Source organism: Aquarana catesbeiana, linkage group LG05 (genome assembly GCF_042186555.1).
Source record: "Aquarana catesbeiana isolate 2022-GZ linkage group LG05, ASM4218655v1, whole genome shotgun sequence".
Lineage (NCBI taxonomy): Eukaryota > Metazoa > Chordata > Amphibia > Anura > Ranidae > Aquarana > Aquarana catesbeiana.
The window spans coordinates 165805485-165824541 of NC_133328.1; the positions used below are offsets into that span (position 1 = coordinate 165805485).

The 19057-nt window shown below is 42.5% G+C and overlaps 1 protein-coding gene across 1 annotated transcript in view; it reads left to right on the top strand.

The window, feature by feature from the left end:
- Positions 1-19057, top strand: part of EAF1 (ELL associated factor 1) — a 38030-nt gene that overhangs the window by 4577 nt on the left and 14396 nt on the right. Inside the window, exon 2 of the mRNA XM_073630320.1 lies at positions 17587-17681. Coding sequence (XP_073486421.1) covers positions 17587-17681 — 95 coding nt within the window. The remainder of the gene's footprint in view (positions 1-17586; positions 17682-19057) is intronic.

Consider the following 19057-nt stretch of genomic DNA (forward strand, 5'->3'; position numbering starts at 1 on the left):
TGGCAACTGCAAATCTTACAGGCTATGACTGCTTCCTTGGCTTTAAAGTAAAGGAGGGTTTAGTTCCGCTTTAAGGCTAGATTACCCCCCACAAGTGTTTCCTGACCATCAGAGGATCAGAGGGTGCTCTACCATCAGACCTTTTAGTGACTCCTATTCAGGCTGGTCCCTTCTTCCTCCTAATGGGTGTGGCAGATAGAGTGACGGTAGGCTCATAGTCTGAGGGAGAAGAGGAGTCTGGGGGGTTACAGGGAGTAGGGGAATTACCTGTCGGCTCCTAGGTATACATTTCTACAGGTGGCAGGCCTTCCCCAGGCCTTTGCAGCATGCTCTTGGTGGGAAATGGTCACTGGTTTGGTCTCTCAACCCAAATCTGAGTGATTTCAATATTTGGGCAATGACATGTCACTGGGTTGGGGGAGCCTGATGGGGAAATGAGAGACTAGTTCCCATCAGGTCTGACTTTGAGTGACAGTGCACAGCAGTGGGCCGATTCCAAAGCTGTTATTGGACTGAAGAGCAGCTATGGATCCACCCACTGCTGTGGGCTGTCTCTCAAAAGTGAAGTGGACCTGATGAGGGACTAATCTCTCAGTTCCTTATTAGACTCTGCCCACCCCTAGTATAAAACTCCTCGGCCTGTCAGTGTGATGGTGTCAGAAACCATGAACCAGACCGAGACAGAAGTACAGTAAAATCACACTTGTATATTAATAAAAAGGTAAATAGAGTAAGCATAGTCAAAGCATAGCCAGAGTCCAGTAACCAGATTGGGTAATCAGCCAAGCCAGAGTTCAGTAACCAGATCGGGTAATCAGCCAGGCCAGAAGTCAGGGATCCAAGTAGAGGTACAGCAAGCAGGATAAGGAGCCAGAAGGGATGTCAGCAAAGCCAGTCTTTAAACAGGAACGCAGGAGATGGTTTCTTGTGATGTGACCAAGACGAAGGCAGGAATGAAGTGAGCTGAAGATCTTTAAGTAGGCGGGACTGACGAGCAGATCCACAACAGCTGGTTAACTGTGGAGAGAGATGAGAGCTGGCAATTAGCCGACGGCTGAGCGAGCCCTGACAGATGGGGGCAGTGGTTGGGGAGGAAGGGTGGGAGTTCATCCAAAAGATCTGATACTGGGCCGAGCTGCATTCACGTTCTTTACCCCTGGCACACCTGAAAGGAAAAGAATAAGTCAAGGCTAATTTCCACAGCTGCAGAGAGCTGGATTAGTCAGAACAATTTCTCAACCATGAGGTGTTTCTTTTTTCCCTTACAAAATTTTACCTTTATACATAAGAGAACTCCTAGAAGGGTGGGATGCCCTCAGCTAGAGGTGAGAAGAAATAGCTGGAAGTCAGTCTTAGATCCTTGAAGGCCAAGGAGAGTGTGGTTTACAGCAGGGGTAGGCAACCTGGGGTCCTCCAGCTGTTGCAGAACTACAAGTCCCATCATGCCTCTGGGACTAGTTGTAACTGCCAGCCTTGCAATGCCTAATGGGAAATGTAGTTCCACAACAGCTGGAGGGCCCCAGGTTGCCTACCCCTGGTTTACAGTGTCCGTGGCAGAGCCAATTCCTTCCCCGTGCAAGAATCTGTTTCAGGGACCAAATAAAGAAAAAATTTAAAAAAAAGAGTTTTATATATACAGTGGGGACGGAAAGTATTCAGACCCCCTTAAATCTTTCACTCTTTGTTATATTGCAGCCATTTGCTAAAATCATTTAAGTTCATTTTTTTCCCCTCATTAATGTACACACAGCACCCCATATTGACAGAAAAAACAGAATTGTTGACATTTTTGCAGATTTAATAAAAAAGAAAAACTGAAATATTACATGGTCCTAAGTATTCAGGCCCTTTGCTGTGACACCTATATATTTAACTCAGGTGCTGTCCATTTCTTCTGATTATCCTTGGGATGGTTCTACACCTTCATTTGAGTCCAGCTGTGTTTGATTATACTGATTGGATTTGATTAGGAAAGCCACACACCTTACAGCTCACAGTGCATTTCAGAGCAAATGAGAATCTTGATCTCAAAGGAACTGCCTAAAGAGCTCAGAGACAGAATTGTGGCACGGCACAGATCTGGCCAAGGTTACAAAAAAATTTCTGTTGCACTTAAGGTTCCTAAGAGCACAGTGGCCTCCATAATCCTTAAATGGAAGACATTTGGGATGATCAGGACCCTTCCTAGACCTGGCCGTCCGGCCAAACTGAGCTATCGGGGGAGAAGAGCCTTGGTGAGAGAGATAACGAAGAACCAAAAGATCACTGTGGTTGAGCTCCAGAGATGCAGTTGGAAGATGGGAGAAAGTTGTAGAAGGTCAACCATCACTGCAGCCCTCCACCAGTCGGAGCTTTATGGCAGCCTCTCCTTGGTGCAAGACACATGAAAGCCCACATGGAGTTTGCTAAAAAACACCTGAAGGACTCCAAGATGGTGAGAAATAAGATTCTCTGGTCTGATGAGACCAAGATAGAACTTTTTGGCCTTAATTTTAAGCGGTATGTGTGGCGAAAACCAGGCACTGCTCATCACCTGTCCAATACAGTCCCAACAGTGAAGCATGGTGGTGGCAGCATCATGCTGTGGGGGTGTTTTTCAGCTACAGGGACAGGATGACTGGTTGCAATCGAGGGAAAGATGAATGCGACCAAGTACAGGGATATCCTGGACGAAAACCTTCTCCAGAGTGCTCAGGACCTCAGACTGGGCCAAAGGTTTACCTTCCAACAAGACAATGACCCTAAGCACACAGCTAAAATAACGAAGGAGTGGCATCACAACAACTCCGTGACTGTTCTTGAATGGCCCAGCCAGAGCCCTGCCTTAAACCCAATTGAGCATCTCTGGAGAGACCTAAAAATGGCTGTCCACCAACGTTTACCATCCAACCTGACAGAACTGGAGAGCTGTGTGTACATTAATGAGGAAAAAAATGAACTTAAATGATTTTAGCAAATGGCTGCAATATAACAGAGTGAAAAATTTAAGGGGGTCTGAATACTTTCTGTCCCCACTGTGTATGTATATATATATATATATATATATATATATATATAAATAATATATACATATATACACACACACACACACATATACATACACATATACAGTCAGGTCCATAAATATTGGGACATCAACACAATTCTAATCTTCTTGGCTCTATACACCACCACAAAGGATTTGTAATGAAACAAACAAGATGTGCTTTAACTGCAGACTTTCAGCTTTAATTTTGAGGGTATTTACATCCAAATCAGGTGAACGGTGTAGGAATTACAACAGTTTGTATATGTGCCTCCCACTTTTTAAAGGAACAAAAGTAATGGGACAAATTAACAATCATCCATCAAACTTTCACTTTTTAATACTTGGTTGCAAATCCTTTGCAGTCAATTACAGCCTGAAGTCTGGAATGCATAGACATCACCAGACGTTGGGTTTCATCCCTGGTGATGCTCTGTCAGGCCTTTACTGCAACTGTCTTCAGTTCCTGCTTGTTCTTGGGGCATTTTCTCTTGTTTTGTCCTCAGCAAGTGAAATGCATGCTCAAACGGATTCAGGTCAGGTGATTGACTTGGCCATTGCATAACATTCCACTTCTTTCCCTTAAAAAGCTCTTTGGTTGCTTTCACAGTATGCTTCGGGTCATTGTCCATCTGCACTGTGAAGCACCGTCCAATGAGTTCTGAAGCATTTGGCTGAATATGAGCAGATAATATTGCCTGAAACACTTCAGAATTCATCCTGCTGCTTTTGTCAGCAGTCACATCATCAATAAATACAAGAGAACCAGTTCCATTGGCAGTCATACATGCCCACGCCATGACACTACCACCACCATGCTTCACTGATGAGGTGGTATGCTTTGGATCATGAGCAGTTCCTTCTCCATACTCTTCTCTTCCCATCACTCTGGTAAAAGTTGATCTTGGTCTCATCTGTCCATAGGATGTTGTTCCAGAACTGTGAAGGCTTTTTTAGATGTTGTTTGGCAAACTCTAATCTGGCCTTCCTGTTTTTGAGGCTCACCAATGGTTTACATCTTGTGGTGAACCCTCTGTATTCACTCTGGTGAAGTCTTCTCGTCGTCTCTTGATTGTTGACTTTGACACACATACACCTACCTCCTGGAGAGTGTTTTTGGTCTGGCCAACTGTTGTGAAGGGTGTTTTCTTCACCAGGGAAAGAATTCTTCGGTCATCCACCACAGTTGTTTTCCGTGGTCTTCCGGGTCTTTTGGTGTTGCTGAGCTCACCGGTGCGTTCTTTCTTTTTAAGGATGTTCCAAACAGTTGATTTGGCCACACCTAATGTTTTTGCTATCTCTCTGATGGGTTTGTTTTGGTTTTTCAGCCTAATGATGGCTTGCTTCACTGATAGTGACAGTTCTTTGAATCTCATATTGAGAGTTGACAGCAACAGATTCCAAATGCAAATAGCACACTTGAAATGAACTCTGGACCTTTTATCTGCTCCTTGTAAATGGGATAATGAGGGAATAACACACACCTGGCCATGGAACAGCTGAGCAGCCAATTGTCCCATTACTTTTGGCCCCTTAAAAAGTGGGAGGCACATATACAAACTGTTGTAATTCCTACACCGTTCACCGGATTTGGATGTAAATACCCTCAAATTAAAGCTGAAATTCTGCAGTTAAAGCACATCTTGTTTGTTTCATTACAAATCCTTTGTGGTGGTGTATAGAGCCAAGAAGATTAGAATTGTGTCGATGTCCCAATATTTATGGACCTGACTGTATATGTATATATATATATATATATATAATATTCTATATGAAAAATATATTAAGATGGTCACCTACAGCCCAGTATCTGATATTACAGTATACATAATACAGATTGGTCATATCGATGCCAGGGACATAGACTCAAGCCACTTTGACCAGATGGCATCAAACTTATTCATGGCGTTCCCTAAAAAATACGTGTTTTTCAAATATCATAATCCTATTAAGGTCTGAAATCCAGTCAGATACAGTTGGCGGATGGGGAGAGGTCCACTTCAGGGCAATCTGTCTGCAGGCAACAAAGAGTGCTCGTCTAATAGTGTTGCCTATAGAAAAATTATAAGTAGAGATATCGCAATAGGCACATAAGTGGTTCAGCTGAGATATTGATATCCAGTAGCCTATTTAATGTACCCATCACCTCCGCCCAGTATCTCTGGAGTTTAGGACACCGCCAGAGAAGATGTATTAACGTACCTGTGTTACCACATCTAGCACAGGCTGGCTCAGATCTCAGGCCAATGGTATGCAAAAATTGAGGAGTTCTATGAACCCTATGAAGGATAAAGATCTGGGTCAGTCTGTGTGATGGAGAGAGGGATACTCGAGGCAGAGATCGGAGAGCATCTTCCCAGACCTCTTCCGGAATGGGACCAAGATCCTGTTCCCATCCGGCCCTAGAGCGATTGGGAAAGCTCAACAGAAATCTAACAGCACCCTATATGTAACAGGTAAGACCTTTTGTTAACCTTGCTTGTACGATCTTGTCGAAAAAAAATGGGGTGGGGGAAAGAGTATTTCAGCAGACGAAAACTGAGCATGTGTCAGAAATCATGAACCAGACCGAGACAGAAGTACAGTAAAATCACACTTGTTTATTACTAAAAATTAAAAAGGTAAATGGAGTAAGTGTAGTCAAAGCGTAGCCAGAGTCCAGTAACCGGATTGGGTAGTCAGCCAAGCCAGAGTTCAGTAACCAGATCGGGTAATCAGCCAAGCCAAAGTTCAGTAACCAGATCGGGTAATCAGCCAGGCCAGAAGTCAGGGATCCAAGTAGAGGAACAGCAAGCAGGATAAGGAGCCAGAAGGGATGTCAGCAAAGCCAGTCTTTAAACAGGAAGGCAGGAGATGGTTTCTTGTGATATGACCAAGGCGAAGGCAGGAATGAAGTGGGCTGGAGCTCTTTAACCGGTTCCCGACCGGCTCCTGTACATTTACGTCGGCAGAATGGCACAGCTGCGCAAAGTAACGTACCCGTACGTTACTTCGAATTTGCCGCCGTGTGTGCGCGCCTGCCGCGATCTCTGAGAGTCGGGTCACGGGTCCCGCGGACTCGATCGCTGCGGGCATACCCGCGATCGCCTCATGGAGAGGATGAACGGGGAGATGCCGTTGTAAACAGCATCTCCCCATTCTGCCTAGTGACAAGTGTCACTCGATCTCTGCTTCCTGTCATCGGAGCAGAGATCAGTGACGTCACACACCAGCCCATCCCCCTGACAGTTAGAAATCACTCCCCTAGGACACACTTAACCCCTCCCCGACCCCTAGTAGTTAACCCCTTCACTGCCAGTGTCATTTTTACAGGAATCAATGCATTTTTATTGCACTCATTGCTGTATAAATGACAGTGGTCCCAAAAATGTGTCAAAAATGTCCGACATGTCCGCCATAACGTTGCAGTCACAATAAAAATTGCTGATCGCCGCCATTACTAGTAAAAAAAAAAAAATTATTAATAAAAATGCCATAAAACTATCCCCTATTTTGTAAACGCTATAACTTTTGCGCAAACTAATCAATAAACGCTTATTGCAATTTTTTTTTTTTTTTTTTTTTTTTTTTACCAAAAATATGTAGAAGAATACGAATCGGCCAAAACTGAGGAAAATTGTTTTTTTATATATTTTTTGGGGATAATTATTATAGCAAAATGTAAAAAATAATGCGTTTTTTTTTTTTTTTAAATTGTCGCTCTTATTTTGTTTATAGCGCAGAAAATAAAAATCGCAGAGATGATCAAATACCACCAAAAGAAAGCTCTATTTGTGGGAAAAAAAGGACGTCAATTTTGTTTCGGAGCCACGTCGCACAACTGCGCAATTGTCAGTTAAAGCGACGCAGTGCCGAATTGCAAAAAGTGCTCTAGTCAGGAAGGGGGTAAATCCTTCCGGGGCTGAAGTGGTTAAGTAGGCGGGACTGACGAGCAGATCCACAACAGCTAGTTAACTGTGGAGAGATGAGAGCTGGCAATTAGCCGACAGCTGAGCGGCCTGCTCAGAGAAGGAAGGGCTGAGCCAGCCCTGACACCATGCAGAGCATGTATCAATTGAATGAATTGATAAAACCAATGTGATTGTAAAGGGAACTTTCCCCTTAACTTTTCAAAGGACTTAAGAAACCCGCTCTCATACAGCTGAACTAACGTTGAAACACCCCCTCTTACCGCGTCTAGAACATATATTGGTGACCGACCCTTAAATCCATTGGAAAATAATCAGAGCAGGAAGAGGTAGCTGTTCAAGCTCCCATCCAGCAAAATGCTGTAGTTGTGATACAAAGAAATATATCCTTGGGTTAGGAACTGCCAATCCATCCGTATTTTTGGGATGTTGAAGAGTCTCCAATTTAATACGGGGGGGGGGGGGGTTTTATTCCGCCATATTAAACGCCTAAATATACCAATAATCTTAGTAAAAATCCATAAAGGTATCCAGATTGGAGCATTATGTAAGAAATACAGAAGCTGAGGAATCCATATCATCTTAATTAGATTAATACGGCCTATTAACGAGAGAGGGAGTTTATTCCAGATTTTACTTTGGTCTTTTACTTTAGCGAGTAGTGGAAGAATGTTGTCTACAATATATGACTGAGGGGAATCAGAAATAACTATACCCAAATATGTTATAGAATACACAACCCTGAGCTGAGAAAGTGAGGATGGTAGTGGGTCCTGGGGAAGATCTAAAGGCATCAACGTGGACTTCTCCCAATTTATACCTAGCCCGTAAAAATCTACCAAACTCCTTAAGATATTTCATTATTGCCGGTAAAGATGAGCGGATATTGGTCAAAAAAAGATCGTCTGCATATAATGATACCTTTTCTTCCATATCTACTCTAATCAGAGCGGTAACATCACATGAAGTCCACATAAGACAAGCCAAGGGCTCTATAGCTAGGGCAAAGAGCAGGGGGGACAATGGGCACTCCTGCCTAGTGCCCTGGCAAAGTCTGAAACTAGAAGATTGGAGGCCATTAACCCTAATTGATGCCATAGGAGCTGCATACAACAACCGTACCCATTGGCAAAAATTAGAACCAAGCTGGAATTTTTCCAGAATGGCCCATAGATAAGGCCGTTCAACACTATCAAAGGTTTTTATGGCATCCAGTGCCAAAAAAGGCACGATTTGGATGATCCGAGACCGGAACCTGCGTATTTAAATATGCACATCTAATATTAACTGCTGTTAACACATTGGGCATAAATCCTACCTGATCTGAGTGAATAATATGTTTAATAACCTTGTTTAAAATGGTAGTGAGTACTTTGGCAAGAATTTTACCATCTGTAGACAATAAGGAAATTGGTCTATAGGATTCAGGGTGTAATGGGTTTTTATCTTTTTTAGGTATAACTATTATAACAGTTTGACCCATACTGTCTGGAAGCTGACCTAAATGGAAAGCCTCATTTAATGTATCAAGAAGGGCAGGAAGCATCTCCCTGTTATATTTTTTATAAATCTCTATAGGGAGACCATCAGTCTCTGGAGCTTTGGAATTAGAAAAACTAGCCACCACACTCTCTAATTCCAATAGAGTAAGTGGGGCGTTAAGGGTCAGCTAAATGGTTAACTCGGCTAACGTATATTCTGCCCTAGAGGTATATAGATCCTGATAGTACAACTTAAAGGTGGATACATTAGGGCTAGTCTGGTTAATAACCTCTCCTTCTCCATTCATTAAAGCCGAGACGTGTGGAGTTGGATTGAGACCTTACTATCTGAGCCAAAAGTCTACCATTTGCCTCTCCCTCTGCCCAGCTAAGTCTCTTCTGAAAGAAGATCTTATTCCTCGCTCTGGATTCCAACCGTTCATTCAGACTTTTTTGAGATCAAAGCCATTCCTGTTGGGCATCAGGAGAGGGATTCTGAATATATAGGGCTTTCGCTGCAGAGGTATCAGCCTTTGCAAGTTTGAGCTCTCTATGGGAAGCAGTTTTAATAACACTAATTTTTTGGATCAGCAGTCCCAGAAGGTAGGCCTTAAGAGCATCCCATACAACCCGTATGGGAGCAGAGCCCAAATTAAGAGACCAAAAGTCCACAATGCGAGCAGCAATAACATCCTCCTTGGGAAATAGTTCAAGCCAAAAGGGGTTCAACCTCCATGGCATATTGGACACCCGATGCCCTGATGTTAAGGTGACTATCGGAGGGGAGTGATCTGACTATGTATGGTACGAGATCTGACGAACACAGAACTAAATCAATTCTTGATAGTGAATTGTGTGTTTTAGAACCCAAAGGGCCTGGTAATGGACTGGGGGAGGGACGCTACGCCATTTTTGTTAAATTTTGGCGTGGGGGGTCCCCTCCGAATCCATACTAGACCCGAAGGGCCAGGTATAGACTGGGGGGGGGGGGGGGGACCACATGCAGTATTTTTTTGACTTTCAGTGGGGAAGCTGCTGACAGCTGAAGATTCACTGTTTGTTAAGGACGCGGCAGCTGACTTCCTGGCCCCCCTGGTTAGCAACCAGCTATGTACAGTGTTAAAATAATAACCACAAAACACATCAAAAATCACATCACAAAAGCAACAGTTGCGTTTTTGGTGCAGCTCCATTGAACTCTATTACCCGAAAATGGCGTGAAAAAAGTCCTCTACCATTTCCAAAAACGCACTGGCCGCAAAACGCATAGATGTGAACTAGTACCATAGGAAACCATGTTACATGGACTATACAGTGTTTCTGAAAACTGCAAAACGCACTAAAAAATGCATTGGTGTGAACCTAGGGTCAGGGCCAGCTCACACTGGAGCGATGCTGGAACCCTGCGAATCCAGTGCAGATTCTTGTATCGCATACAACTCACAGGCAGTTTACACTGCCATATGCGAACTGCTGGGAGTGTGAGTAGAAAGCTAATGACACCCCCAAATCAGTTTGTATATCGCAGACCGAACTGTAAATTCAGACAACACCCATGCGATCCGATTCTGCTGCGGACCAAAAAAAGGGTCCTGTGCAAGTTTGGTCCAAATGCGATGCAAATTCAACCATACAATCTGTATGGCTGAGTTTGCATCACACAGACATCGCATGTGATTTGCAGTGCGGGGCAAATCTCATTCAGTGTTGGACAGCACAGCAGTGTGAACTGGCCCTAAGGCCCCTTTCACATTTGTGCAACTTGTCCTGCGACTCCTGGGTCCATAGACCTCAAAATTACACTGGCATTGCTTCAAACCACATCAAATTTGCGGCAAAAAGCGCTGCAAAATCACAGGACTTTCAGGTTGCACAAGTGTGAAAGGGTCTTAATGGACCTCAAGTTGTATGAAAAGTCGGCCTAGTGTGCAAGGAACCTTTGAATTAGACCACATTTGTACTTGTGCGACCAATGCCTATGTAATCTTGCTGTATATGCACCTCAGGTCGCATCAAAGTCAAACCAAAGTAGTGCAGGGACGAATTTGACCCACTTGCAGGATGCACAAGTGAGAAGAGTGCCTAATTCAAAGGTATTAACCATGAATCTCATTCACACTGCTGCAACATGAAAGTCTCACTATTTTTCTGCCACTTTGCTACTGCAACTTGGCCCCAACTTCTGGGAATATCTGTGTAATATTGCGCCCCATGTACCACAAGTCACATGAAAGTCACACCAAAGTAGTACAGGGACTACTTTGAAGTTGTTGCAACTTGAAGTAGCACAAATATGAATGGTTATCATTAAGACTCATGGGGTACAACTTGTCATGCAACACGGAGGTCCAAATTTGCTGAAAAAGTCACCCAACTGTGAAACAAGTCAAATATATTTTAATAGAAAGAAGCTTTCATTTATATTTGCATAGTCCTTACTGATTTACATCAGCAGAACAAATGCAGGAAGTGATGTGTGCACATGGGCCAGAAGCAAATGTGTGGTGATACCAAACAAATCAATGAACCACACCAAATCTAACTACCACATCCACCCCCACATTGAATAAGTAGATATCCTACACTTACCCTGCAAATCAGCAGCACCTTTGCTAAAGAGGGGCCTCGCCATGTCCACCTAGATGGAGATCCTGACCAGCACAGGAACCTCCGGGTGAGTACAATGACTCCTTTCCAGGTCAGAAGGTGAAACCACGCTCTTTTGATCGCAGCTGTGAATATTTGATCGCAACCACGATTTGAATTTTTTTACATTTTTGTTTATTTGCAGATATGCAAATCTGTATTTCTACATACAATGATATTTGAAGGTGAACTTAAGGGAGTTCGATAAGAAATGGTGTCCCTGGGATAGCAGGCGTAGGTTCCCCCCACCAGTCCATACCAAGTCCTTCGAGTCTACCCATTCACCAAAGAAAGCAGTGAAATGTGACAAAAAACAATATTATTGTAAAATAGCTCTGAGTGGTCTTTTCCCCCGAGCTGTGTCTCCTGCCATCATCTTCTCCTGGTGCTGTCTCTCTTGCCACCATCTTCTCTTGCCACCGCCTACTTCTCCCGCCACCGTGTTCTTCCTCGCCGCCTTCTTCCTCCCTTGTGTTGTCCCCCGCTGTCTGGCTTCTCTTACACAGCTATGGGGCGTGACCATCCGTTGACGTCACACGCAGAGCCCGTCCCTTTATTTTCTGGAAAAAAGGGGGCGGGCTTTCCGTATGACGTCAACGGATGATGGGGACAACACAACAGAGGAAGATCACGGTGGGTGAGGAAGACCATGGCGGCGAGGAAGAACACGGCAGTGGGAGAAGTAGGCGGTGGCGGGAGAAACGGCAGCAAGAGAGAAACAGCACCAGGAGAAGATGACGGCGGGAGACACGGCTCGGGGGAGAAGACCACTCAGAGCTATTTTACAATAAAAGAATTGTTTAAAAACCAACTATTGTTTGTCACATTTCACTGATTTTTTTTTTTTGTGAATGGGTAGGGGTACAATGTACCCGATACCAATTCACATGGGGGGCGGGATCTGGGGGCCACCTTATTAAAAGGGGGCTTCCAGATTCCGATAAGCCTGCAGACCCCCACAGCCCTTGCCCGGTGGTTGTGGGGGTCTGCAGTCCCCATCCCCACAACCACCGGGCAAGGGTTGTGGGGATGGGGACAAGGTGTTTTGGGGGGACCCCAAAGCACCCTCCCCATGTTGAGGGCATGTGGCCTGGTACGGTTCAGGAGGGGGGGGGGGGCTTTCGCCCCCCCCCCCCCCACACTCTTTACCTGCAACCTGCCAGGTTGCATGCTCGGATAAGGGTCTGGTATGGATTTTGGGCCATTTTTTTTCTTCAAATTTCAGCGCAGGTGAATTACAAAGACAAAGGCCCAGTTTGAGCCCTGGTTCACACTGACAACGGGAGGAAATCGTGCAAGTTCAGCTGAACTCACACAGTTCCGTTCACCGCATGTCAGTCCCGACTGCAGGGGGAATTTCAGAGACATCGGTGCAGGTTTCTACACCGATGTCAATAAAAGTCGCACCCTGAAGTCGCCAAAAAGTAGTACAGAAACTACTTTTTGGAAATGGCAACGCCGCACCAATTAGAATGGTGCAGTTGCCACCAATTTGACATGTCAAATCGCACCAATGTGAATCAGGGCTGACACATACAACACTGCCTATGCACGAGCTGAATTCATTACCTGCAATTCTCCACAGCTGTTCTATATAAAGATTCCACCTTTTATCATTTACTTGCAGGTATGCTGAAGAGATTTTTTTGGTGCACAACTACATATAGAAATTATAAGATGTAAAAAATATTGCACTTCCCCAAAACCACCACCCTGAAAACTAATCAAAAAGAAGAAAGAAAAGAGGAAAAAAAACACAACAAACAAGCTCAATAATGTACTTGTATTTTGCCAGCAGAAACAAAATTGTACATTTACTAGCTTCAAAAAGTCTATATGATATATGGTGCTACATTTAGCAAAACAATTAGCAATGGGGTTTTAAGGGCCCTGCTCATAGGAGATTACAATCTAAAATTTGTCTAAACCTTAAAGTGGACACAGCTTTACTTTAAGTGTATAACAGGCAACACATCACATTTTTATCTTTTAGCAAGATTATAGAAACATACTTAACAGTCATTCTTACAAAGCATTCCAACAATATAAAAAAAATGTTCAACATATAACACCCACCACCACCCCAGAAATCCACACATATACATACATTGGTGACCATGTTCTGCTGGAAGCTGCATTTCTGTGTATATGATTAAGCAATGAGATCAAAGTGTAGAAGGTCAGCAGATGCTTCCAAACCATGTTTGCATGGTCAGACAGGAACAATACACAACATTGACAGCATGGCCACATAAACCCACTTTTGATGGAAAAAATGCACAAGAATTTCAGCAAACAAACAGCCCTAGTTGGGCATTTGTCAATAGGCACAATATCATTCCTTCTCCACCACAAATCACAGCAAAAAACATGGCCTTCTCAGGCCAAATGAACCCCTACTTCTGCAGCCCTTTATATAAAGTGGGTTGTATTGTTAGCACACTGACACACGCCCATCAGTATCTTTCAGTCTGTCTCTTCGTGTATGTCTAAAGTGATTGCACCTGATGAGCAGAAACACATAATACTATTTGCAAGTGTGTTAGCCCTTGGCTATGTGCATCAAATCTCCAACTGCAAGCCAAAAATCAAAGTCCATTTGCATGCACATAAACAAAGCAACAGTTTTCTAAGCATATGTACCTGTGCAGTGTAAACCCTACAGTTTTAAATGTCCAAGTCCCTGGGCATGATTAGTGCTAACAAACATTAACATCAGTCCCTGGCTGCAATTTCAATCTAAAGTACAAAACTAACTTTCTTACATTAGAGACTATTTTGGCAGGAGACAAATAAAATGCCAGCATGTCTTTGGATTGTGGTGAGAAACCCACACAGGGAGAACATATAAACTTCAACACAAGCATTAGCATGTTGGGGAATTGAACCAGCAACCCCAGTGCTGCTAGACGGAATTCCTACCCTCTTAGCCAGCAGGCAGCTTCACACATGTTCTCTGCATCTCTGTGGTGTGAACCAGCCATAAGTCCATAGCCATGCTCAGTGTCACAAGCAATATACAATATATTGGCCTAAGTATTGGGACGTCTGCCTTTAAACGCACATGAACTGTAATGGCATCCCAGTCTTAGTCTGTAGGGTTCAAAATTCATTTGGCCCACCCTTTGCAGCTATAACAGCTTCAACTCTTCTGGGAAGGCTGCCCACGAGGTTTAGGAGTGTGTCTATGGGAATGTTTGACCATTCTTTCAAGTGCATTTGTGAGGTCAGGCACTGATGTTGGACGAGAAGGCCTGGCTTACAGTCTCCGTTCTAATTCATTCCCAAGGTGTTGTGTTGAGGTCAGGACTCTGTCAAGGCCAGTCGAGTTCCATAAAGACATGGATGAGTGAGTTTGGGGTGGAGGAATTTGAATGGCTGCACAGAGTCCTAACCTCAACCCGATAGAACACCTTTTGGCTGAATTAGAGCAGAGACTGCGAGCCAGGCCTTCTCATCCAACATCAGTGCCTGGCCTCACAAATGCACTTCTGAAAGAATGGTCAAACATTACCATAGACACACTAAACCTTGTGGATAGCCTTCCTAGCCTTCCCAGAAGCTGTTCTAGCAGCTAAGGGTGGGCCAAATCAAATTGTAACCCTACGGACTAAGACTGGGCTGCCATTAAAGTTCATGTGTGTAAAGGCAAGCGTCACAATAATTTTGACTAGATAGTGTATCTGGCAAGATTTACAATGGTGGTGGAACCCTCCTACACATAACTACATTTAGACATAGCTGTAGGACCTGGGAGATGAGACAACTTCTCTACATGAAGTGGCATGTTTGGGATTCAAACCCAGACGCTCAGGGATGCTAAGCAGAAGTTCTAACCTCTAAGCCACAGAACTACCACATGTGAAAACCTCCTACTCATAAGTGCTGCATTTCTTTGGACATACAGGTGATGGAATTACATTACTCAATAGTTATTCTTCTTGATTTAGTCTGTGATATTTGCTGGTTCTTTGTGGGTGATTGTTTTGGGAATTGCATTTTGATTTCTGATGGTACACATATCACATTTTTTTGGGCTCAAATTATGATTATTTGGAAATAAGAAAAAGCACAAAAATTGTGACTTATTTTATATTTGCAAAGCACAAACAATACCATTGCTGATGCAAAGACACCTGTGAGTTTGGGTAAAGATTGTTGCGAGATGGAGAGTAACAAGTGAAAATGACAGAGAAAAATATATTTTACCAAAACATCAAAACATTCCACATTCTAGTATTCTTAAAATCAAAATATTTGAAGTAGAAGCAACAATGTTGCAAAGGAAAATTTATTTCATAGAAAGATACATTTCATCTCAACATTAAAAGGATTTATTTGTGAAAGTTACAATTGTTCCATTAGAATCAATGGCTAAAACTTGCATTGGACTATAAGAGCGCCGATTTTCACTTCCAAAAAATGCTCTTTTTACTCAGTACCATTTAGGCAATTATACCATGCTCTAAGCAATATTTCCATGTGCAATTCTCCAGGTTTTAGTAGAGTAAGGGTTTGGGCGCTATTTGGTTTCAGGGAACTATAGTAAATTAGATTTTGGGAGTATTTTCTCACCAGCGCTATAGTGAATACCATTTTAGCGCTAATTACAGCGATTAACGCTAATTAGTCCTGCGGCGCTATAGTAAATGACCCCATAGTCTTTTTAGAGCATTATTGTGGTACACTATGTGGGTATGGCTTGAAAAGACATGGGATGTTGAAAAGGCATAGGCATTTGTATACCGGATAAGAGCAGATGGCACAAATCATTTTTAGGATGCAATAGTAATGATGCTGTGCAGTTTCCATTTAGACATAGTAAACAATTGTCGACAGTTTTATTCTTCTTTAGATGGGACCCACTCTTATGCTGGTAGGGGATAGGTTTTTCTACTCAGACTGTGGCTATTTTTTAAAGAAAGCAAACTGAAATATATTGAACACTTTTAGTTAGATAATTTAACCTGAATGTTCAGTTGAGTGTTAATAATGAAAAATTACTGCAGAACAGCACAGTGTATACCTTCAGCATTCAAATACCTTTTAAAGTGTGTATATGAACTATTTTACTCACTCTACGGAGCTTATTGTCCACACCAGTATACAGTATAAACACTCCTATAGCAAAATTATTATTGCAGCAATTGTTCCCACTGTAGTGTTAAGGTAAAATGTCACTAAGCCAATACTCAGATCTTGTGAGAGAAAATCTGTAAAGAGCTCATGTGGTTTGTATTCATTACCAATCTCTATGAGATCCCAGATTATATAGAAGCAAGTGTTAACTACTTCAAGACCGCAATACGTGTGTGTGTGTGTGTGTGTGTGTGTGTGTGTGTGTGTGTGTGTGTGTGTGTATATATATATATATATATATATATATATATATATATATATATATATATATATATATATATATATATATATATAATGTTGCTGCTTTAAAGTGGTGTACCGGGGTTATGACTGAAGATAAAAGTGATCCGAGCAGCTGATTGGCCCACTTTTAGAAGCAGTGGGAGGGGTTGTCCCCCCTCCTGCTGCTTGCCGGTGTTTCTCGGGCTTACCTTTCTCACTGGCGAGCCTAGGAATGATTCGACTGTTCGGGCAACTGACCATAGAGGTGAAGAGAGACCAGAACGTCTCTGATAAACGCTATGATCTAAGAGGACCGGAGCAGAATCATGACATTGCTTCCCGTCTAGGAACCTAAGCCTTATTATAGGCTTACCTGTAGTAAAAGGTTGTAAGATTGTAAAGGTTTACAACCACTTTAAAGGTAGAGGAGAGATTTGGGGTCTTATAGACCCTAGATCTCTCTATGAAGAGGACCTGTCATCCCTTCAAATGAGGTATCGCCATGAACGTCAGAGTGAGAGCACTAATTCTAATATATTGAAGTTTGTCGCCATTCCACAAGTGTGCACAATTTTAAAGCATGACATGTTAGGTATTTATTAACACAGCGTAACCTCATCTTTTATATTTTACCAAAAAATTGGTTATATATAGTGTTTTTTGCAATAGAATTCATTTAATGTAATTTTTCCCAAAAAATTGCGATGAAAAATCGCTGCGCAAATACCGTGGGACATAAATTGCAATGATCGCCATTTTATTCTCTAGGGTCTCTTTTTTTAATATATGTATGTGTGTGTGTTTGGGGGTTCTAAGTAATTTTATAGCAAAAAATACAAATTTTTAAAAAGTGTCAGAAAAGGCCTGGTCCTTAAGTGTTTTTTTTAAAGTCAGATGGGTCAGTCGTTAAAAATTATCAAGTAATGGCTTGCATTTCAATACAATCATCAGGGTAGTCATTGTTGTTTTTTTTTCATATTCAAGCATAGTGAGATAACTAAAATAAGCCCTGGTAGTCTGGAACAGGTATCATCGTGCATGCCTTGATTTCACTTTAAATTAGAGTTTCATGTATAGTATATTATACAGATTGGGCTGTTTAATGCAGAATTTTGCTAAATGAGTAATCCCTAAACTGAATTATGCTTGTTCTCCTCCTTTTTAGATGATTTTAAACCAGCCTCTATTGATACCTCCTGTGAGGGAGAACTTCAAGTCGGCAAAGGTGATGAAGTAACCATAACTTTACCACATATCCCAGTAAGTCATAGTTTTTGTCTAATTTAAAGGTTTATGTATATTTTTTCTTAATCAGCAATATTAGAGGAAACTGTTAACTTTAAAGATAATTAATTACCTGCGAGTTGGTGAGTCAGGTAGGTGTTTGAGTGACCATGGTTTGGCATCGCTCATTCTGTGGACAACAAATTGAGAAGGAACTACATCAATCAAAAAGGCCAGTGGCAGGGTGTCCTTAGGGGACACATGGGTGCCCCCCGCACTCATGCGTCCGGCCCCCAATCTACATGCAGGGTGCCGGACGCATGGATTTAAATAGGGGTTTTTTTTGTTTTGTTTTTTTAGAAGAACGTGATTGGAGCCTGGGCCTCTAATTGGCTTAAAAAAAAAGGTTGGACTTGTGTGACATTAGCAAATGAATATTCGCTAATGTCTTCCTGTTTCTCCTCCCGGCCAATCAGGAAGCGGCTTCTGAGACCCCATCAGCCGGGAGTCCGAAGACCCATTGGCCAGGAGGAGAAGACGGCGAAGGGACACAGAGGAGACAGAGGGGGGAAGCCACCCCCAGCGGGCAATGTCAGTCTGGGGGAAGAGTGTGGAGTCAGCAAGCCCAGCACAGCACCGGGCTCCGGGGATGAGGAACTGAACGGGAGAAGGAGGAGAGCTCAGAGCCTGCACAGTAAAGCCTTATTTGAATGTAAGTTAATTGCATGTCTCATTCCATCACATGTCCCAAAAATTGAAGGATTATTTTTCAATTAAGTTAAGTGGATGGAGCCCTGCAAATATTTACTTAATACCTCATTGGCCAAATGCACATACAGAACTGCTGGTATATAGCTTAATATTTTAGAGCCATTAATTCCAAACTGCATACAGGCAGTATGACAATATAACCATATAAGTTATGTGATGCAATGAAACGTGAATATTTTCCAGTTGTACTGTCTCTTGAGTCCCAAGTCCACACAGTGCACCTATGATGGCCAAATGCCATAAAACGGCTATATGCAGTTTGAAATTGAAGTGGTAATTAAGGAAAGAAACCAGGAACTTCAGAAAAAATGGTTTAATGAAATCTCCAGCTGGGAACAAGCAAAAGACTTCAATTATCAATTGAAATATATCCATGTAACTAACATAAAAAAAATAAGTAATTTTCACCTGCTGACAGTGGTATGTCTGCAAATGTCGGGCTGCATGAACTCTACCCCAAATAAAATAAAACAAAAAAACAAAAAACAATATGAACTAGAGGGGTCACCTAGAGTTATTTTAAATGTACAGTGGGGACGGAAAGTATTCAGACCCCCTTAAATTTTTCACTCTTTGTTATATTGCAGCCATTTGCTAAAATCATTTAAGTTCATTTTTTCCCTCATTAATGTACACATAGC